We start from the raw sequence: 22,876 nt of genomic DNA on the forward strand, positions 1-22,876 counted from the left end.
CTAGAGAGATTTTCTTAGGATGGCATGAGGGTGGCAAGGAAATCAAATGGTGTGGCAAAATCAAAGCCTTTTTTTCAGACACATATGCAGGTGGTTACATATTGTTACAATAATTCAAATGCAGTAAGTAAATGCGTTTTTCATATAAAAATAGTTTATTATTATTTTCTGCAGCCCACATAATTAAACGCTTTAGTTACATAAAACATGCGGATTTTGATCTTATGTACTGTATAGCCTGTATAATAAATATATAATATGTAGCCTAAGAAGTGTAAAATCCACAAAGCTATGGGGCGGTTCATTTACAAAGAGTCTCACTTGCTTTTCATACTTTTTTGTTAGAAAAAAAATCAAATTGTTACATGCGTAAATTTATACACCATGTCAGAAATCTGCACTGTCATGAACAAAAACCAGTTAAACCTAATCTTTCATGATTTGCTGAGTCAACACTCTGAGGTCCAAAATATAACTGGCCATTTTTGATTTTACATTTGTATTTCACCTTTAAATTGTTTTATTTTATTGTTTCCCTGCCATGCTTGGTATCATTCTTTATAGCTCAACCTCACGTGTCTGAATTTAGTTGTTTTTTCATTGACATACTGTATTAGTGCAACTGATCAGAAATCACACAAAAAACATAAAATCCTAGTCGTTTTTCTTTTTACTGTAAAACCCACAGATGTGTTGAGTAAATTATTTCGATAACTTAAAATGCAAATATAAATTGTACATTTTGAAAACGTGCACACATTTTGTAAACATATACAACTGAGGTCGGTGCTTTTATTTTGGAGGGCTATACCGCTGACGCGGGTATTTAGTTCCGGTTAGGGCGTTAGGGCGTACTTTTCTCATCCATACGTCTTCTGGATGTGCTGGAGCCTATCACAGCTGAGAGGCTGGACAGCAGCCTGTCGCAACGTTATTTATTCGAGCCTTCAATTTTGAACTTTCACAAACAACGATTCTTTCTACCGGGCTTCTTCACGTTTCTTCACTGAGCTACGCGACATTTGATCTGTAAACATTAAACCCTCTTAAAACGGACATTGATGCTTTTATTCTGAAAGGTTTAGCGGAAGTGTTTGTGTTACCGTAACTGCGGTACCGCGAACTGGACGAGCAAGTTTTGAGGACGAGTGAAAGTCCAGCCGAAGCTCGTAAATACGGAGAGAATGGACGGCGCTTCAATTGATAGTTTAATCCTGAAGCTCCACGACGTGAACGGAGTGAAGTTCGGGGAATACAAGCTGAAGAGCGGCCTGATGACACCCATTTATATCGACCTGAGGGTGCTCGTGTCCCACCCCGCGCTCATGAACCAGGTAACACGTGCTATCTTCGTGACTGCAGAACAGAACAGCTTAAAGCGATACCGGACACATGAAACGTCTGCCGGATGCACTTTTTAAAGGCAAAAGTATCTGTGTAGGCACTCGTCAGTTCCTGTGTAATATTCATACTCACGTGGTTTATTTCACAGTAATGTAGCAGACACAAAGACTGAGTTTCAGGGATCAACTCCTTTCACGGAAAATAGCAGTTAAAACAGATAAAACTGGACCTCTCACCAGCTAATCATTCACTCCAGCCTCAATAATCGTTACAGGAATCAGCAGCTTTCTGAACCTCTTCAGGTCACTCAGGACAAGATAAAGATGAGCGTTTCAAACCATTCAGCTTTAAACAGCTGTATCAGCTTTTTAATTAACATTTTATTAGAAGTTCATCATCTGCAACACATCACTCTAAACTCTGATCTTTTTTTCTGACAACAGACCCAAACTACTGTTTTTTACTTCCAGGTGGCAAATCTCATCTACGAGCGAGTGCAGGGAGAGGGTCTGCAGTTCGACTCTGTGTGGGGTTCCTTACACAGCCTTGCCTTTGGCCACAATCATCTGCTCACAACACGAACTGCCCATGCTCATCAGGCGGAAGGAGGCCAAGGACTATGGTGAGCCGCTCTCAGCTGATCAGGTTTTCAAAAAAATAAAAAATGCTGCCACTACAGGCTCTGATTAAACTTGCTGTCCAGATGTTTGAAAAAGCTGAAGCCTCGGGCACTACCCCCACTGAGGTGTGCATGAATACACAGGTGTCCAGTGTAGGCAGACATTAAACTGTTTGAAATCCCAGTTCAATGGTGCAGAACCTGCGTAAACCAAACCTTAAAAACAAAATGCAAAGCAAGAAAGTGCGTGCTTCATCTAGCATGCTATATTGTTGGTTAATATTTCATAGTTTGAGAATTACTGTGAGTTTGTCCTTCAGCATGGACTCGTAATTTGCCTTCTGTAACTCTGCTTCAGGAACCAAACGGCTGGTGGAGGGGTCGTTGCGTCAGGGGGATACGTGCCTGATCATTGAGGACACGGTGACCAGCGGCACCAGCATCCTGGAGACTGCTGAAGTGCTCTACAAAGAGGGACTGAAGGTCCAGAATCTAACGTTATAGTAAAGATAATAATATCATAGTTACGCTGTACTGATGTCATCAAGAGCAGCAGATAAGAATGACCTCTGACATGTTTTTATTTAAGGTGACGGATGCAATTGTACTAATGGACAGAGAGCAAGGTGGCGTGGAGATGTTGGCATCAAAGGGAATCAAGCTCCATCCCGTCATCTCCATATCTCAGCTGCTCCGTGTGCTGCAGGCAGCCGAACACATCGACGCCCAAACCGCCCAGAGTGTCCTCGAGTTCATCCGGGACAACAACACTTTCAGGTACAACTCTCCAGACGTTTTCCCCCCAGTGTAGCTGGTGTGTTTGCTTGCATTACACTACAATCTAGAAACAACAAATCGGTGAAACTGTCACCTTGACTCACTCTCAGGCCCAAGAATGGCACAGACTCTCCAGCCAGCAAGAAGCTGTGTGTGGAACAGAAGCTGGAGCTCAGTTATTCAGAAAGAGCCAAGTTACCAAGTATGTAGAACTTAAATTATTTAGTTATTTCACGTCAAAGCAGAGACTGGTGGTGTTTTCATTGAGCTCCACACACATGCTGTGGACTGCTCTTGCTCTTTTCTTTTCTCATTTTCTGTTCCTTCTGTTGTCTGCAGACATTCATCCTCTAGCATCAAAGCTGCTGAAGATTATGGAGGACAAACAGTCCAATCTTTGTGTGTCTGCTGATGTAACCAGCAGCGAGGAGCTGCTCCAGCTGGCCGAGTCGCTCGGTCCAAAGATCTGCATGCTGAAGACCCATGTAGACATCCTCCAGGTACAGCAGGATCAACTAAAACCTCAAATCTGTACATGCAACAAACAAACTGATGTTTAGTTTTTTTTCCATATGTGTTAACAGGACTACACATTAGCCTTTATTCAGAAAATGCAGGCCTTGGCAGAAAAGCACAACTTTCTAATCTTTGAAGATCGCAAGTTCGCTGACATCGGGAACACAGTCAAGCATCAGTATGAGGGTGAGACGGTTTCACGTTCTTTTGGTCGTGTAAATTCAAGGTGACTTAAAAATGTCTCCAAAGTAGTCGAACGCTGTGATCTTATGTCGTTTCTCCAGGTGGTTTGTACCAGATTTCATCGTGGTCCCACATAGTGAATGCCCACGCAGTGCCGGGGCCGGGAGTGGTGAAAGGTCTGAGCGCTGTAGGGAAGCCTCTGGCCCGAGGCTGTTTGCTCATAGCTCAGATGAGCTCCCAGGGATCTCTGGCTGCTGGTGAATACACGAAGGCTGTGGTGAGCTCATTTCTGTGTGCTCTTCTTCTAAATTTGTTTACATGTGCTTTGTGTTCTTTTCAGTTTACAGCTGTTTTGTGTTTTCATAGGTACAAATGGCAGAGGAGCACTCGGACTTTGTGATTGGGTTTATCTGTGGCACTAAGCTCACAGAGAGGCCAGAGTTCATCCACATGACCCCCGGGGTGCAGATGCAGGCTGGAGGTAAGTCTGACAGCTTTCACTGAACTTTGAGCTGACGTTTCTTTGTTTATCATCATTTTCTTCACTTATATTCATCATACTAAAAGAACTACGAAGTGAGTTGTGAACGCAGTGTCTATATGAAATCCACCCTACTGAAGATACATGGATACACTCAGTGTTACATCCCTTGTTGTTGTAACCCGAGGATCACACATGTCCCATCAGGAGATTCAGAGAGTTGTGTTAACTCGAGGTTTTTATAAAGTTCAGGCCAAACTGCCCCTCATGCAGCCTTGCGCTCTGCTTTATGGTGCCATGACTCATTTCTAACACAGGGTGGTGCTATAGTACATGAAACTAGTGCTGCCCCTGCTATTGCTGATCTCCCAAAGTCTGTATCAGTCTCCTCTAAACCTATTTTCCCTTCTCTCGGTCTCCCTCCCCCCTTACAGGAGATTTGCTGGGCCAGCAGTACACCACTCCAGAGGAAGTTATCTACAGCAAAGCCTCTGATGTCATCATCGTGGGACGAGGCATTTTGGCAGCCTCTGATAGGGTGGAAGCTGCAGAGTTGTACAGGAAGTCGGGCTGGGATGCTTACAGAAAGAGAGTGGGCCAGAGCAGCATCTAAGTAACTCTCTGACTCGAGTTTCAGAGTGCACCTGTAACGAGGACCTGTGCCGTGATCAGAGTGTTTTGAAGGCAGCGTGTAATTATGCACACGCTACCGTTTACTTCAGGTATCACTTCCACATCAGCGTGCAACACTACAGTGTGCATTTTACTGTTGATCTGCTGCTTTAAATGTTTTTGATTCATTCCTTTAAATTTGTTGCACAACTTGAACTGATTTCTGATCAGGTTTCAGTAGTTGGTTTTAAATAATGGATTGAGGTAATTCCTCCGGTCTGAGTGCTGCAGTGACGATTTCAAAATGGAGATTCACTTAAAATAGTGCAGGATGTCTCTTACAGCACGAAAAAGACCACATCGTGTAGCTCTGTCTATGTCACAGAACCACCACCCCTGCATGCTAGTGCTAAAACACTAGATAAAAATGCTAGAATATTTTGTGGGGGTGGTGTGACTGTGAGCTCTGTCTGCATTTGAATCACCAGCCAGCAGGGGGCTCTGTTTGGGGTTTGTTCGTTCTTTCTGGGCTTCCAGGGGTTCTCTCCAACCTCCTCCCGCACTCCACAAACTTGGGATACCCTCCAATCCCTGCGTGACCCTGAATTGGATAGGTGGAAGAAGAAGAAGGACACTGTAATATTTCAAGCATCAAGTTCAGGGCATTTTTAATTCACAGAGGTTCTTCATTAGTCTTCACGTGTTCACAAACAGCATAAATCCCATGAAGGAGCCGTTTAACTGCACCTGCGTGTACTGTTGGTGGATTTTGCAGTTAGTCACAGCGCAGTACTGAACAAACTGAATGATGATTTAACTCTTGATTTTGGGAAATACTTAATTTTAGGTACTATGGACCCACTCAACAGTGTTTTAACTCCTGCACTTGTTTGGTTATTAGTTGATTATTAACCTCAGATTACTGTGACTTGGATGAGGGAAAGCTGAATGGAGCTCATACCTGTCTCTATTAGATCTATTGTCTGCCGTCCTTATCGTTTCACATACATAAATAAATGATCTTTATATAAATTTATGACTCTTCTTTCTAAAGACATTAGCTAGATTGTGCCTTGGATCCATGGCGGTTGCAGGGCAGGCACTACATGAGATAAAGGAGCTTCATATTAGAGTCAGTAGTTTTATTCTTTTGATGTTTTTCACCTCTGCAGATGGTTTTCACACCACAGGTAAATTATTTTTCAATGAACTGTAAGAATTGAGTCACTGTGTAAATAAGTAGGATGAAGAAATGCATTTCATGATGAGGAATCATTCATGAATATGCCATTGTTTAGAGCACAGAGATGATGATGATCCCTGTTTGTTGTCCTCAAATATGAAGGTGGTGCTTCTGTGGCTCACACTGGTTTTTCCAGCTCCGCTCACAGGTGACGGTTCCTGCATACAAAAGAAATGGTGCCCACTGGTTTTAAACTTCCCCAAGTGTAAATTCACCAATAATAATAATAATTGAGAAAAGGGCTTCTTTTACTAAGCCATCAAATAAAAGCATGGAAACAGTGTGTATCACATGGTTATAAAAAAACAGGCAAATACAGAGACTTGCATTTAAATAAAGTGTCTCTTGTCTTAATCATATGTGACCCGGTTGTGGTTACGTTCACCGTCAGTATGCAAAGGCCCATTTTGAGGCAGGAAAAACCCTGCAGATGTCAGTTTAGATTAAAATGTGGGGAATTTGGAGGCCACAATAACACCTTGAAGTCTTTTTGAATTTTTCTTTTTTTGGAAACAACAATGTTTTTTTTCCCATGTGGAAGCGTCGTGCCATGGAACATCACGCTTCTTGTGCTGGCTTTCCTTCTTCCCATAATGCAAACTGCTGTGATACGCAGTCAACTGGTCACCCACATGATGTCAAAGAATCTCTAGATGGATACAGTCAAACAGTCAGGTCGTTTGATTATGTAATTAAAAACTCTGTGTGCTAATATGCGCTGTGACACCAGCACTGAGGGTTTCACTGTGTGGTGCTGCTTCTGTGGGATTGTACTGTCCATGCACACTCATGAGCTTTGGGTGTCCATGACCCTTGGCACCGGTTCACCGTTGTCTTTTCTTGGACCTCTACACTCAGAAAGCTAAAGGTGCCAACTGGAACCAAAAGTGGTTCTTTAGACTGATGCCATAGAAGATGCCACAAAGAACCTTTCAAACAATGGTTCTTTGAAGAACCATTTCTTTCAGTGGTTCGTTGAAGAACCTTTAATGGCACCCCAAAGAACCATCAAAAAAAGGTTCTTTGTGGTGCCTTTAATGGTTTTTCAAAGAACTTTTTTTCAAAAGGTTCTTTAAAAACCATTTTAAAGAACCTTTTTTGAGTGGTTCTTTAAAGAACAATGTTAAATCTTTCAAAATAAAATAAAAATAAAATCATAAATTGGATATGAGTAGGGTAAAATAAATAAGAGCAAAGCATAGACATATATTAATGGTTTTGTAGTTACCACAACATAAAAATGCATTTTAACCCTCAGCACAACATCACTACTAATACATGTCACATATTAGTCATTTAAACAGTAATAATTCAATATTTTTTACTATACTATAAATAAATATATATAAATACTATATTGTGGAGGTAACGCAACAATTATTACATGTATTGTTTAATTAATAAAACATAAGAAAGTGATAAAAAAAAACATTAGAAATAGCAATAGCTTCATAACAGACCAATAAATCAACACACTGTCATCAGCAGATGTTTCAACAACTAGTTTTTGATTAAAATGATCAATGAACTTCAGCGTTATGTAAGGTAAGTTTCATGTCCTTTGTTAGTCCAGTTTAGGACAATGTGTCTGACATATGTATCATATCAAATATATGTCATATCAAAACAAGCCCACACCTGCAGTTTCAGTTTTTCATAGGTGTTTCCTGTCAGCTGGTCAATGAACAGTGTGTTGGTTACATTGACATTCTGTTGTGCAGTTGTTATTTACTTGTATTTTATAATTTGACTCTACATACTGCTGGGTGGTTTGTAAAGTTTACAATAACTAGTAATATCATTATGCTATATTTTCTAATATATACAATAATCTCAAAAGTAATGCCTTGAAGCAGAAAATAGTAATATTTTATTAAAATTTCAAACTAAAGTACAGTATTTGAATGTGTGTATTGTGTCTACTGTTTGTTCAATTCAATTCAATTCAATTCAATTTTATTTATATAGCGCCAAATCACAACAAATGTCGCCTCAAGGCGCTTCATAACTCACCATATTCATAAATGTCTTAATAATAAATTCCATATTCTATTCTATTACATTATTTGTGATCAATGGGTTTGCGGGGTTAGGGGTGTGTGTGGGGGGGTCTTTAGGCTTTGGCCCCCACACCTGCCACCAGTAGCCTATATTTTTAAGCAAGTATTTCTAACTTTTATTTGAATATTCAGTTTCCTACCATCTGCTCTTAAAGGGTAACCCGAGGGAGGTAACCCGCCCTCCCCCTTCGCACACACATGCACACAAACAAAACACACAGTATAATCCACACCCTCATTATAGTGAATAAATATTTATGCCATTTTACACCATCAAACTTAGATAGCTAAGGATGAAGAACCATTTGTTCTTTAAAGAACCGTTTGTAATAGCTGAAGAACCATCTACAAAATAAAAAGGTTCTTTGACGTATGATGGTTCTTTAAAGAACCATCTGAAGAACCATTTAAGAACCATAATGTTTCTGAGAGTAGTGGCAAGTATACAAGCAGTCCTCATCAACCACTGAACGCAACTTAATGTGTTTTGTTAATAATACCTTTTGAATACCTTAATTTTTAATACTTTCTAAAGCAAATTGCTTATCAGTGTGAAGCAGCCTTATTAAAGAAAAGCCTTGTGGTGTCAAATTTTCTCTATAACAGCCACAAAAGTCTTTCCAAGGATCTCTCCTTTTAACCTAGAAACATGAAAATAGGAAAAAAGGTTTATCCCAAGATCATAACAAGGAGTTAAAACTAGAGTCCACAGCAGAATAAGCTGTTTGACATTGGCAGAGAAGATTTAATGAGGTTTTCATGGGCACAACCTACATACTCAGCTCTGCTGCTCAACCCACAAATGCATTTTCCCACAAATGTGGCTCCATTAAAGGGGAAACAAACAGACCTTCCAACAGTATAAGATTTACTGCCAAGAAGCATAGTTACAGCAAAGAAATAATCACCCAAACACACACTTCACTACACACTTCCTCACTTTTTATATCATAAATTTATATCAGCGCACTTTGTATTGTACAGGTGAGAGCCTATAATATTATTCAGAGAACCTGGATGATTACTATGAGGAAGAGCTTGGCTACAGAGGGTAGAAAAAGGTCCCTTTGAACAGGAAGAGTAGCCATCTGCCTTTCCAGTGGAGTGAGAAGAAAGCCGTGTGAATAGAAGAGCACTGAGAGACAACAACATGAGAATAAACAGGTGGGTGGGCTGGTAGGGACAGTTCAGCGATATAGATGAGCTGGAGCTTTAGTACAATAATCCAAAATCATTTGTATCTATTTTTTTCCTGACGCTGTAGTTTTCAGATTTAGATATACTAGACTCACTGAAATATCTGAATGAATGAGTTCATCTAAACACTAATACCCTACTAGTACTCTTTGGGTAAATGTGTATGAAGATATGTTTCCTGGTGGATTTCCCACCGAATTTGAACACCAAACTTTTCCTCCACTAACTCTGAGACGATTTTCCCTCAGAGTTACAGAGCAAGGTGTGTCGCTCTGCAGCAGAAAGTTATTTGCAAGGCAGATAATATGAAAATGATTCCCACACGGACGCTGAATGAGACAAAACGAGCAGGTTGGCAGGTAGCTACGTTACAATGAGCCCTTTTACAGTTCAGTGCAGGCACAAAGGTCGTTGCCCGGCACGGAGAAGAGGAGGGGGGGGGGGGGGGCTTTGGATGGAGCAAAGGCGTTAGTAAGAATAATTCATTTTGTGTGGGTGTTTGGTGTGACCTCCCATCAACACACACACACACACACACACGTAGAGACAACCCTCCCCCCTTTATGTCAATATTGGATCAGAGTAACGCACCATGCGACAGGTGTCTGTGCCTGCCCCGAGGATCCACTTCGAGGGGTGGAGAAAGGAAAAGAGTGAGCGGGTGGAGAGAGAGAGCGTGTAGAGGTATAAAAGGTGAGGTCTGAGGCTGCGCCTGCTATTATTTCTTTGCTTCTTCTAAAGGTAAGCTTTGAAGCTCCTCACTCGTTCCCTTTCAGAGAATCCATCCTGACAACTTTTGCTTGGTGCTGTAACTTTTTAAAATCTTCTCCTAAAGGTTGAACATGAAGAAGCCAGCTGTTTTATGCCCATCACATCCCTCTCTGGACCGACTTACTCTGTGACCTTTCCCCGTTTGTCCGTATTTGCTTCACGTTGAGCCTCACGTACAATACCTGAAGATGAAGTTTTGTTCGTTCGGCTCGCGTTACGCAGGTACGGGTTGGCAACTGGAAAAGGCACAAGGATGACTTTTAGTTAGGGAAGAAGATCACTGGGGAGCCTTTAAATGAGACAAATGATAATGTTGTTTCCTGCAACCAGTTCAAGGTGTTTTCATTGAATGTCCCAAAGGGACAGGTAGCTGAGTCAAAGTGTGGCCTTTAGTAACGTGTCAAGCATTTCTAAAAGAGAAAAAAACATCGGTGATGAAGCCAGGACGTCTGCTCCCTCTGAGATAACATTGTTTTAGTAACTCCAGGGGTGTTGTACATTTCACCGAACAGGTAGATTGTCTCATTTGCATACAGCTGGCAGCAGCCAACGCTCTAACGAAAGCAGTGGCAGCAGAGAAGCAGCTCACTACCTGACTGAACAAGTAACAATCATTCAAAGTCTGACGGGTAAAGACTCTTTTGTTGTGTTTGTTTAAAAAGGAACAAAGGTGCTCTGATGCTATAATAGATGTTGCAGTTTAAACCTGACATGTACTGTATATGTCTTTTCTTCCTTTTTTTACTGAAAAAGTAAAGATATCTAAGTAAGACTATGTATCCCAGACTCAACTCAATCCACATGTTCTGTCAAAAGCAGCCGCCTTAAACAGACACACCTGTCTGCTCACAGCAGCAGTAACAGCGTCAGTGACACACGCTATCACTGCTGCAAACGTGGGTAACTGACACTGGGACTGGGTCCAAGTAATAATCACTCACTGGTTTTTTTGGTTTTTTTGGCGGGGGGAGGGGGGGTCAGTGAGTGGTTGAACCTGTCTTTGTGTGTTTGCCTAAACTGCCCCAGAGTGACACGAGTACGCACGGAGAAGGCTGACATTTACAGCGTCAGGGATCTGTAATTCCCTTTAGTGCTTTTTTGGATAATCATTTTCCTATTGGCACATTCATGATGACAGAACGTGTTTTCCACGGGGGGTCTGTATGTCACCATCCATCTCTTACGTCATAAAGAGAGACTGCAGGCAAGCACCAGAGAGCAGAGAGATGGGCTTAATGGGACGTTATGTTAGCCATTGACTAAACATTAACCACACACACACACATGGCAGACATCTGATAGAAGCCATCTGTTATTTAGAAACTGTGATGCATTATTAAGCCACCCCGATCCTAATATTCATGCTTTCTTTATTTTGTCTTACACTGAACATTATTTACACCTTTGTAGCATAAAGTGCTGTTTTGATCCACAAGCCTGAGGGCAGAGCTATAAGCTGTGCCCTGGGTGACAAATAAAGAGCTAAAAACACAATTTTTTATTACATATTTAAAAAAATGTTTACACATCTAGTTCAATTATAGTCCACCCCCCCCCCCCAAAAAAACCCCCCTAAATATACCAAACACTTAATTAAAACATACAGAGAAAAATGCATTGAACCTTAATTATACAGATACAATTGTATATTCTTTGTATTTCTAGGACTTCATTGTGGCTCAAATGTTAAAGACTGTATAATTTTGACTGTTAAAGATCTTTTGTGCTCCTTTTGCTATATTGTCCCTGCTATATCCCACACACTCCTAATAAACTCCAAAAATACCTCATTTTTGCAGGATGGCTTGTGAGCAACATCATGAGAAAGCCTGTCCTGCATGTCATTCTTTACCTGAGAGCCTATTTGCCTCAGCTCGAATCGCCAGTCAATATTTGTTTAAAACCAGAGGAAGGGAAAGCTCACACTCCTCAGTATCCTGGTTACCTTGTCCCGACTGGTCCTGCTGCTGCTACACCCTTCCGAGCAGCTCCAGCAGTTGCATTAGTTGCAGGTAATTTGTTTAGGAGTCACTGTGGAGGCCGAGCCACCTGGCTGGAACGAGTTGAAATAAACATAATGCCACAGTCATGAGTTTGGACCTGTTGGTTTTATCACCAGCGGCTCCCTCACTAACATATTTCCTCCACAGAAGACGAAGGAGAATGTTATTTGTACCACAAATGCATAATGTGTAAGATGACGTTAGTCAGTAGCTCAGTCCTGTTATTGCTCCTCACGATGAATTTAGTTTTTTACTGAAGATTTAAAGCATGTTAGAAGTTTCAGATCAAATAATTTGTAATATAATTATTAGTTATTAGCTTAATGAATCCCCATTAAATCAAGAAATCACTTAAACAGAAGCTGTCTAACAAAGTGAAGTAGGCCATAAGAATTCAAAGAGCAGCACATCATGCCACAATCTAAAGAAACAGCTGAGAAACAAAGTCACTGACACATGTCGGTCTGGGAAGAGTCACAAAGCCAGTCTAAGGCTTTGTGGCTCCAGTGAACAGTGATGAAGCTTCCCAGGAGCTCAGAGAAGAGCCCAGAACAACATCTAAAGAGCTTCAGGCCTCACTTGGCTCAGAAAGGGACCGGGAAAAAATGGCCTCCGTGGGAAAGTCAAAGGAGAAAAGCGCTGCTGATTTTTCTGCCAAAAAACATCTGCATAATCCCCGAGACTTCTGGGAAAATATTCTGTGGACTGACGAGAAAGGCTGAACTTTCTAGAAGGTTTGAGTTCTGTTACATCTGGATCAAATTAACAGAATTTCATAACAAGAACATCAGAGCAACAGTTGAACATAGTGGTGGTTGTGAGATGGTCTGTGGCTGCTTTGCTGCTTCAGGACCGGGACAACATGGATTCTGCTCTCTACCAGAGGAGTGGGCCATCAGTTTGTGCCCTGAAGCTCAAGAGCACTTGGGTTATGCAGCAGGACAATGATCCAAAATTCAGCACCAGTCTCTAATGAAACATCTGGCTCAAACAGATACATACTGACCACGCTGTCCTGCTGAACAGTTAGCAGTTACAGTAGGAGAGAAAGGGAATATGGTAGCAGTTCACTCAGTTTCAAACAGCGACTGTTGCAAATGGAGGCTTTCATTTGACTAAAAAACCTAAATAAATTAAAGATTTGCTTGTACCAGAATAACTGGAAAAGGATGGAGGAGAAGAGAAATACCCGATGATAGGACAGCACTTCATAGTGCAGCTGGACAATGATCCAACCCAAGAGTTCATCAGTGCTTTACAGAAACTGAAGACAAATCTGAAGACATGGAGACACATGCACATAAGCAGCAACTGAAGTAGGCATATAGTAACGTTCATGGGTTTAAGAATTCATGCCTTCATGCACAGTGTTGGGAGGTTACTTTTAAAATGTATTCCATTACAGAATACATGCCCCAAAATGTATTCTGTAATGTATTCAGTTACGTTACTCAATGAGAGTAACGTATTCTGAATACTTTGGATTACTTAATATATTATCATGCTGTTTACAACTACATGAATGTACTATTGCTGTGATTTATTACTGTTACTGAAGGTCCGCGGCTCCGAACCGTAGTAAAGGGACCTCTGGCTAATACGGTGGGTTCGTGTCGGGCTCGTAGCCGAAAACTAGCTTTACTTTGTTGTCTGGGTCAACTTTGCTAGCAGAGACAGAGAGAGGCGTTGAAAGGCTGCTCCAACAGAACTTATTGTTTTTGGAGGAAAACACGAACACGGTGTACAGTCGAGTCTTAATAGCTTACTTACAGCTGGGCTCGTCAGGCTCTCTTCTTGGCTGCAGTGGTTATTATTATATTTACATGCTTCCAGCTCCCGTTTTTGCTCGATGACAGCTCGTACTTTTCCTTTTTCTCCCTCCCTCGCTCACAGACACATAACGTGTATGGCAGTCCATTCTCCCTGCAGCACGGACTACACTGCCCATGATGCTACATTCTTTAGAGCTATACCTGTAGCATTCTGCCTGTTAGCTTAGCATAACAACAACAAAAAGGCCTCTCTCACCCAGGAAACACGCAGAGAGAGAGCGTCACCCTGTAACCATGGTAACCGTAACGCTGCCTGGAACAACAGAACGTAGCTGTCAAACAAAACCCAAACAGTCCTGACCCGCCACAATATGAAACAGGGAAGTACCGCCGTGTAATCCATTTATTTCAACAAAGTAACTGTATTCTAAATACCACCTTTTTAAACGGTAACTGTAACGGAATACAGTTACTCATATTTTGTATTTTAAATACGTAACGGCGGTACATGTATCCCGTTACTCCCCAACACTGTTCATGCAAAGGATGAAGTTTGTCCAATTACTCTTGAGCCTCTACACATAAACAGGCTTTATTTTCGAAGACTTGATGAAATGATTTTGGCTAAACCTGGAAGGCTGCACTTCAATCACAGCTTGATTATCTAATATAAAATGTGGTGTGAAGCAAAGTTACAAGAACGATGTCATTGTCTAAAACTGCCGTGGAGCTAGGCTACATGTCAGCATTACTAACTGTGTCTCACATTGTGCCACAAACGTTTTTCACCTCGAGCCCACTGTGGCATCTTTGTAAGTCACTCCTTCTTTCATATCATCTTTTCAACATACAGCTTGCTGGGTCTGAATGTCAGGGTGTCTTGGAGAGTTGGTGCATGTGCCAACCTGGCACACCTTACTAAATTACTTCCTTGACTTACTCTGGGGCTCTGCTTGCTGTATCATTGTTGGTTAAGCTGACTGGTTACCGTCCACCTGGGTAAGTTTCTCCCAAAGTTGTCTGCCCAATCAGAGTAACACAGATAACATGCTAATATGCTAACATTAGTATCTACATTATGCCACTCTGTATCTCACTTAAACTGTTAGAATCAAATAAATGAAATGTATTTTACCTGCTGAGAAAGTCTGCGTCCATGTTGGTAACGAGCTTACTTCTCAACCTGTACATCTCTACACCTCACACCTCCACTGTATGACATCATTCCTATATTTCATACTTAATTCAAGTGGCTTACACTAATGCAAGCAAACAAAAGTCAAAGCAATCTGAAACTCTGACCAAGCTGCTTGTAATCGCAGCTAATGGTGGAAACTTTCAGGCCGTCTTGCTTGAAAAAGCCCTGCGTACCAGACATGGGTCATATTTTCTTATCTGAACATACAATTTCTTTTAAAATACACCATTTTCAGGCCACCTCATCTGCAGAGTCTGTGTGAGAGGAAGCAAACATTAGCGCACAGCAAACATAGTATTTGAATGGTACTCAGCATGTCAGTCAAGTAATACAGATCTGCTGGAGCTGCTGTTTATACCTTTGCAATTTACTTTGCAGCGAATTTAAACACGTGCGTGAGTTATTCACTGTAAATGTTACTAACTCGTTCACTGTTTTCCAGTATTGATCCGCTCATGCAAATGCCCGAGTGAAATGCCCAAGCACATGGTGTCATCCTGTTTTTACAGGTACATCCTGTTTTGCTCTTCCTCATGTTTTGTCCTGATCCACAGCGCAGTAAGTGCTGCATATAGAAAAAAAAGGGGCAGCTACAACGTTTTATATTGACTTTATGAATAAAACTTCACTGGGCTTGTCTGTTTCCTAGCTGCCTCTGCTCTGACCCTCTGCAGGGTTATACTGTATTAGTGCTGTTAAGACAAGCGTTTGTGTCTGTTCAGCAGGAACATGATTACATTTGTGCCGTCTGCCAAACTGCTCAGTACTATCTGTAAATGGATGAGCGGAGTGAGGGGCTGTGTGTATGTGCTGCCTGTAGGCTATGTGCTGTTCCCTCTGACAGTTACTGATAATGAAAACTCATGCAAATGCCCAAGGCCTGTTCTCTCGCTCCCTTGGCTGGTCCTTGCCTCGGCTCTGTCGTGGCAGGGTGAGTGTTAATATTTTAAAGTCCTCAGTCTCTGAAGAGTTGGCTGAACAAGCTGCTGGGTTTCTATTTTGAACTCAAATAAAAGGAAATGAGTTTTATCTCGGCACTTTGTCTAACTCCCTCAGGCAAACTTGCTTCTTTTGTGTTTGATCTGTCTGCTCAGACACCTGAATGCTAACAGCAGCGTGCGCGCGTGAGCCTGTCGTCACAATTTAATCGTAATTGTCTACAGAAAACAATTACAATCTATCTATCTATCTATATATATATATATATATATATATTTTTTTTTTTTTTTTTACTGTGTAAATCAACTACTTAGATGTCCCTCCTGTCAAAGCAGCGGGGGCAAGAAGACGCCGTACGGCAGATGTCCTGTTCACATCATCCTCACCTGGATTAGTCTCCAGGGTAACGTTCCACCTGAAGGAGGGCATTTATTCAGGGCAGTGTGTGTGTGTGTGTGTGTGTGTGTGTGTGTGTGTGTGTGTGTGTGTGTGTGTGCGCAGGTGCGTTCACTCACTATTCAAATAGTCCATACTCAAATTGACCCAGAAAACAAGCAGTGTTAATACACTCAGGGACAGACACCTGGAATATAACATTATACTCCACTCCACAAACATATCTACATTTAAATACCTATAGGTATTTAAATGTAGATATGTTTGAGAAGTTGTATTTAAATATTAAACTATGTGTTTAATATCTATTTTTGCCATTAGTTTCACAAACGTCACTTTTATCCCAATGCAGAATCTTGTAGTTGTTGTACATTGCAGGGACAGGGCTGGTAAACAACACTGAAACATTTATTTACACTTTCCCAGTAAATACTACTCATTGCCAAGGACCATTATACCAAGCAGTTTGTTGGTGCATAAAAATATGAAAATTACCACCAGAATCTACTTTAATTATTTATTGTTAAATAAAAAACACACGTGGATGTGTGTTAATATTGTGTAATACCAAATTTAAGCCTCAGGAAAGCGTACGTGGGGGTGGTGGCTGGCACCGAGTCCTGTGAAATAATCAAATGTTCCATGACCTTTAGCCAGCAATGCAGAGCGGTCATCAGATAATAGCTCTCAGTGTATTTGCCACCAATATTTTGCATTTGACTGGGTGAATGAATGAAGGGGTGAACTTGTGACCTCTGCCAAACACGGGTCATTGTGGGATCTGGAAAACGTAAAAGACAGATGGAGAAGCAAGTATTTCCTTTGATAAAAGAGGAGGAGAAAATAAAATAAATATATCCTATGTGTGCTACAGTACTGTGCATATACTGTGCATAATTTCATGACAGTTATTTTATGATAATTTTGTTTGTCTTTCACTCTAAACTAAGCTCAATGTTAAACTTTCTTTCTGTGTTGCTCATGTGAAAATATCATTTGAGCAGTGATGAGTTAAAGCGGTTAAACGACATCACTGTGTGCTGTGTAGCTGGTGCAGCTCGTAGCCGCTTAGACAAACCATTTATAAGTTAGCAGAGTGAATTTGCTTTTGCGCTACGACTTGACGAACTATTATTAAACTTGACCTACAGCCGGTCAGCAGAGCAGAGCTATCGTATGACCAGCAGGAAGAAATGAATGGATTTGTTATACGGACAGATAAGGATTCAAAGTAGAACTGTACTGTACTGGCTCTGAGCTGCACTACACTGCCCCTCATATATGCAAATCCCCACCAGCTGCATTTAACAGGGAAATAAGGTGTGTGTCAGTGTCAGGTTTGTGTTCATAGGTAAGGATATATCATTTATTTTACCTAGGTTTTAGCGTGTTCGGGTACACCGGGTCATTACTCTTCAAAACTGAACAATTCATATGGATTTTGTGCCCAAAAGGAGGCAGGTCCCCACAACATGTCTGTGTAAACAGTTCATGATGTAGTATGTGCACCTACACACAGAGCATCTGTGTCTTTATAAGCCTTTCCTTTCACCTGCCATCACCTGCTCTGAAGGCAGGCTGGGTGACACGGGCTGATGCACACACACATGTGGAGTGAGGGACAATGAATGGGCTATCAGCAGACAATGACAGAGCTGTTTGTACAAGTAAGCAGCACAGACACACAGCGTATACCCAGTCATAGCAAAATGAGCTCTTTACTGTATGTTTAGTGAGAAAAGAGGAATATTTACTCCTCTTCTTCCCACACAAACTGGAATGTTTACACTGAATTAACCGGAGAAACGGACTCAACTAGCTGTCAACCTTAATTCGATTCATGATGTTCACTTAATTATGTTTGCCAGCTTCTGTGTAATAACCGTTTTAGCCACTAGATGTCACCAATGATGAAGGAAAACTCAACCGCTTCTTTAATCATTGTTGTTATGATCAACAACAATGAGGCCTACTTGTTGTTCCTAGAGTATTTAAAAGTAGAATGGGAGGGAGAGCCTTCAGTTTTCAGGCCCCTCTTCTGTGGAACCAGCTTCCAGTTTGGATTCAGGAGACAGACACTATCTCTACTTTTAAGATTAGGCTTAAAACTTTCCTTTTTGCTAAAGCATATAGTTAGGGCTGGACCAGGTGACCCTGAATCCTCCCTTAGTTATGCTGCAATAGATGTAGGCTGCCGGGGGATTCCCATGATGCATTGAGGTTTTCCTTTCCAGTCACCTTTCTCACTCACTATGTATTAACAGACCTCTCTGTATTGAATCATATCTGTTATTAACCTCTGTCTCTCTTCCACAGCATGTCTTTATCCTGTCTTCCTTCTCTCATCCCAACCGGTCGCAGCAGATGGCCGCCCCTCCCTGAGCCTGGTTCTGCCGGAGGTTTCTTCCTGTTAAAAGGGAGTTTTTCCTTCCCACTGTCGCCAAAGTGCTTGCTCATAGGGGGTCATATGATTGTTGGGCTTTTCTCTGTATCTATGAAGCGCCTTGAGGCGACATTTGTTGTGATTTGGCGCTATATAAATAAAATTGAATTGAATTGAATTGAATCATGTGTTCAAACCTGCAAAAATGTAAATGTAAGAGATGCACATGGACAGGTGATGCCTGTAGATTTAACGTGGTCCGCATGTGATGAACTGTTCAACAGTTTTCAGTCAGCAGTGGAGCTGTTAGACAAATAAAGACAGACAATAAAGCCTGTTCTGTTAATAAGAGGTGAAAAAGGTATACAAAGTACGTTGAGCTTGTTTTTATTTATAACATTAAATGTCAAAGGCCATTCATACACATTTTTGGAGCTTCAAAGAATAAAAATAAAAATAGGAAAAATGGGGCAAAACATGCAAATATAATTACTACATCTGTAATACAGCTTTGATCAGTATTGTTAAAAAGCCAGATGACATTTAAAAGTAGAATAAACCTGAATAAGCTTTTTTCAACAAAACGCAACATTTTACAACATTTAGATCATGGTTTGTTCTTCAGTGTACGTCAGAATGCTCATGTAGGTGGACTCATCAGCCTGAAGACAATTTCTTTATGTGTATGATGTGTATCATACACCTCTATGTGTTCTCATTTCTATAATGAAAACTGTGATTTGGTCTGATCCTGATCTGAAAAACAAAGCGCTGCAGTTTTTCCTACAGCCCTTCATCCTCCAGTTCTTTCCAGAGCCGGAGGAAAAGAAAGAAAAACATGTCCTAGATGAAAGTGACACATGTCCTGGGCTCAGTGTGCGGCATTCCTTGGACCCTTTGCCACCTCGAGTTTAGGATCCAGTTTACCTACTGCAAAGAGTGAGGGAGTGAGGGGGAGGGGGAGGGGATCAGCTCCCAGAATGTGTCTATTATCCCGCTACACCAATCAAACTGTTGTGTCAGTGCGTTGCCATTGTATAGTCCTGGGTCAGGTTGCCACTGACCGTGGCTGCCATATTGATGACTAAGTCAGTTTGGGGCTCTGAGGACAATGGTGCTCTGGAGCCTCCACAAAGCACGAGGCTAATGCTCCCCTTTCAGCTGGCCCGCTCAGCTGCTGAGTGTGCAAGGCTGCTGGGCAAATGGAGTGGCTCGGGTCCAGGGGGCCCAGCCCTATAAAAACACAGGCGAGGGTCTCTCCCCCGACATTGATTATACTGGATCTGTCCCACCTCAGTACCGTCTGTAAGTATCTCAGCACTGCCTCAGACTTAGCTGCAAGAAACAGTGACGGTGTGTACTAGGTGGAAGCGACAGGCAGCGAGACGCTCCTCACACTGTGGCTTTGGTAGTTAGTCTATTACAGACGCACTTTGTTAACATTAAAAAACTTGATTATGAGGACAGCTGTGTATTCCTATAATAAGCTGGCAAGATGATGCCTTTCAGGTGTGCTTGTGTGTGGCTTTTAAAGACAATGCAGGCGTTTATTTGAGTGCAGTGTTGTGTGCTTTTCCACCACAACAAAATCAAACGAGCCAGACTAGAAAGAGATGAAACTTCATAAGCTTTCACTCTGATTCTGGCTGGAAGTGGTTTTATCTGCCACGCTGGAGTCTCACGGTGCAGTTTATGAGCTGGTTGCTGATTGAATCTCCATCTGATTGAATCTGTGCTTTAAGGAAATGGAAAAGTAAAGAATGAATGGAATTTTTCACTTGTGACACCTTTGGAGAGTGAGCTAAAAATAGATTTTTCTCCAAGCTTCCAGATAAAGATTGCAGTTTTAGGATAATTTAGAGATTGTGATCGTGTGATGGTGTTATTCCTAATCTGTTTTATGCTGAGGGTCTTTATTAAACTCTGTACGTTGTTCAGAGAGTAACCCCCGAGGGAGAAGCAGCAGCCATGAACACTCAACAGATGGAGCAGATGGGCCAGTTTAAGATCACAGTCTGGGAGGAAGAGAACTTCCAGGGAAAGCGCTGTGAGTTCATGCTGGAGTGCCAGAACATCATGGAGAGGGGCTTCAACAAGATCCGCTCCATCAAGGTGGAGAATGGACCGTAAGTGAAAGACACATTAAAGCTGTTTATACCTGTAAGCTCATTATGGATCAGCACTTTTTCTTTTTATATTTCAGTAGCAACATCTTGTACATTCATGTTTGTTCTCTTGAAATTTGAATCTCACTGACCTGAAAAGGTCGGACTAAAGCAGACAGGAGTCAAGAAGTGGAGCAGACAGAATAACAAAAACTCTAAATTATAACCTGCGCTGTTATTAGTTTGCTGCTTGGCATGTACTGCTTGCATGTGTGTGTGCGTGTGCATGCATCCAAGTGTGTCCCTGTTGTGATATGAGTTGGCTGCGTGCAGCTGCTGGCTGTGACTCGTGATCAGATAAAAAGGCCAGGGTGGGTACAGCCGGCAGCGGCGGTGGAGGCGGTGGAGGCAGGAGCAGTATCTAATGTTTGCTTTGTGCTCTGCAGTCACAAAAGGAGCTGCATGCTGGACTCTATTGTTTAAGAAGGACGACAGTGTCAATATCTTTGTGCTGTGTATTTAGTCGTCCATTAAAAGTTTTTATTGTTTTGTGTTCTTTTTTTAAATTTGGGGATTATTCTGTCGTTTCCAGCACATTTAACCTCAGTGTTTCTGTCTCTTTTCTCAGCTGGGTGGGTTATGAGTACCCTGAGTTCCAGGGACAGCAGTTTATCCTGGAGAAGGGAGACTATCCTCGCTACGAGGCCTGGAGCGGAAATAGCAGCTACAGAACCGAGCACCTGCTTTCCTTCAGACCCATCAAGTGTGCTGTGAGTCCCTCCTCCTTTTCATTTATCTGTTTTCGCTTTTTATCAATCAGTCTTTGTAAGCGATCTGTCTTCTCCACGCCTCCTGAGACATTAACCTCCCTCCTTCTTCTTGTGAATCCTGCAGATGTGTTTGCATATATTTATTTTAATGCATCACTTACAGGCTACTCATCCTGTGACGCTTCCTATCCTCTGTTAGCTTTAGAAATGTATTTTTTTAAAGGTCTCTTTCCTTGTCTGTTGTTCCTTTAAAATAAATATGGAGCCATAGGTTCTATATGTTTTCTAATCCACCCTGAATAAAAACTCATAGTTCTTAGCATTAATGTCCTCTTTATTTCTCTAATTACGTACCAACTATAATGTAATAAAACAGCTTCTAAATGAGTTGTTTGCTTCTCTGCAGAACCACAGTGACAGCAAGGTGACCATGTACGAGTGTGAAGACTTCCAGGGCCGTAAGTTTGAGCTGTGCGATGACTACCCATCCCTACAGGCCATGGGCTGGTGCAGCAAGGAGGTGCCCTCTATCAAAGTCAACTCAGGAGCGTAAGTTACACATTTTTACAATAAACAACACGTGCACGTGCTTTTACTTACATATCGTGCTCTTATTTTACTCAAGTTAGTTTTTAATTTAACACGCTGCTGCAAAATATAGCTTGACAAGCTGCACACAGTCTCCTGCCTTTGTGCAGTGTTATAAAATATATGACGGCTCAACCTTGTAATTGCACTGAATTCACCAAAGTGCATTAAACTTTAAAGACTAGCAGAACCCTAAGATGCTTTACTGAATCCTTTGATGTGACCTCGACTCTAACCCTCCCTCCTTCTTTACAGCTGGGTTGCCTACCAGTTCCCTGGTTACCGTGGCTACCAGTACATCCTGGAGAGAGATAGACACCAAGGCGAGTACAGAAACTACAATGAGTACAGCACCCAGGCTCACACCAACCAGGTGCAGTCCATTCGTAGGATCCAGCACTAAGCCTCCACACTGCCGGCCTGACCCCACCTGAAAAAGAAAGAAAAAAACCCCTCCCCATAATCGCGCTCTCAACTTGAACCCTGGACAGATCGCTGTCACAGAACAGTAGATGGACAAACTCTTTCTATCACTCTGTGGCTCTGCATGTATGGATATCTAAGTACCTACTTCTACTATCATGCTGAAGCATGTTCTTGAAATTCTTGAAATAGGAAATAAAGGCTTTTCTTCAAAACTAGACACTGTTTGTCGGTATTCTTTTTTTTTTACATGAAAGTTTATCAACCCAAATAGAATAAATGGAAATGAAGAGCTTGGAGAAAACTGGCTGTAATACTCGACTTCTACTAAGCTATTAATCTGTACCTGCAGTTAGACTGCAGGTGTCCAAGCATTGCAAAACCTTTGTAGCTCTATGAAGAAGTTGTTCTCAGAGGCAGGTTTTGCTTTGTGTTTATTTGAAGTGCATATTTGGCCTTTCAGTGAACATCCCTGGAAAGATTTGATTCTGTTAGG

General features: G+C 41.7%; 2 protein-coding genes across 2 annotated transcripts; both read left to right on the forward strand.

The window, feature by feature from the left end:
- The first annotated feature begins 1,025 nt into the window (after positions 1-1,025).
- On the forward strand, positions 1,026-5,564 carry umps (uridine monophosphate synthetase). The gene is given in 11 exon segments (XM_085136598.1): positions 1,026-1,334; positions 1,815-1,867; positions 1,869-1,966; positions 2,322-2,446; positions 2,553-2,740; positions 2,851-2,942; positions 3,080-3,240; positions 3,325-3,442; positions 3,541-3,716; positions 3,806-3,920; positions 4,355-5,564. Coding segments are annotated over 11 exon segments (1,455 nt in total). The 5' UTR covers positions 1,026-1,184; the 3' UTR covers positions 4,534-5,564.
- A 14,102-nt stretch (positions 5,565-19,666) lies between these two features.
- LOC146501137 (beta-crystallin A2-like) lies at positions 19,667-22,598 on the forward strand. The gene is made up of 5 exons (XM_085136069.1): positions 19,667-19,799; positions 20,433-20,620; positions 21,228-21,369; positions 21,776-21,918; positions 22,213-22,598. Exons 2-5 carry the CDS (start codon positions 20,463-20,465, stop codon positions 22,358-22,360), a joined length of 591 nt encoding a protein of 196 aa, XP_084992195.1. The 5' UTR covers positions 19,667-19,799; positions 20,433-20,462; the 3' UTR covers positions 22,361-22,598.
- The last annotated feature ends 278 nt before the right edge of the window (positions 22,599-22,876 follow it).

The sequence above is a fragment of the Neolamprologus multifasciatus genome, chromosome 16 (assembly GCF_963576455.1).
Source record: "Neolamprologus multifasciatus chromosome 16, fNeoMul1.2, whole genome shotgun sequence".
Classification (NCBI taxonomy): Eukaryota; Metazoa; Chordata; class Actinopteri; order Cichliformes; family Cichlidae; genus Neolamprologus; species Neolamprologus multifasciatus.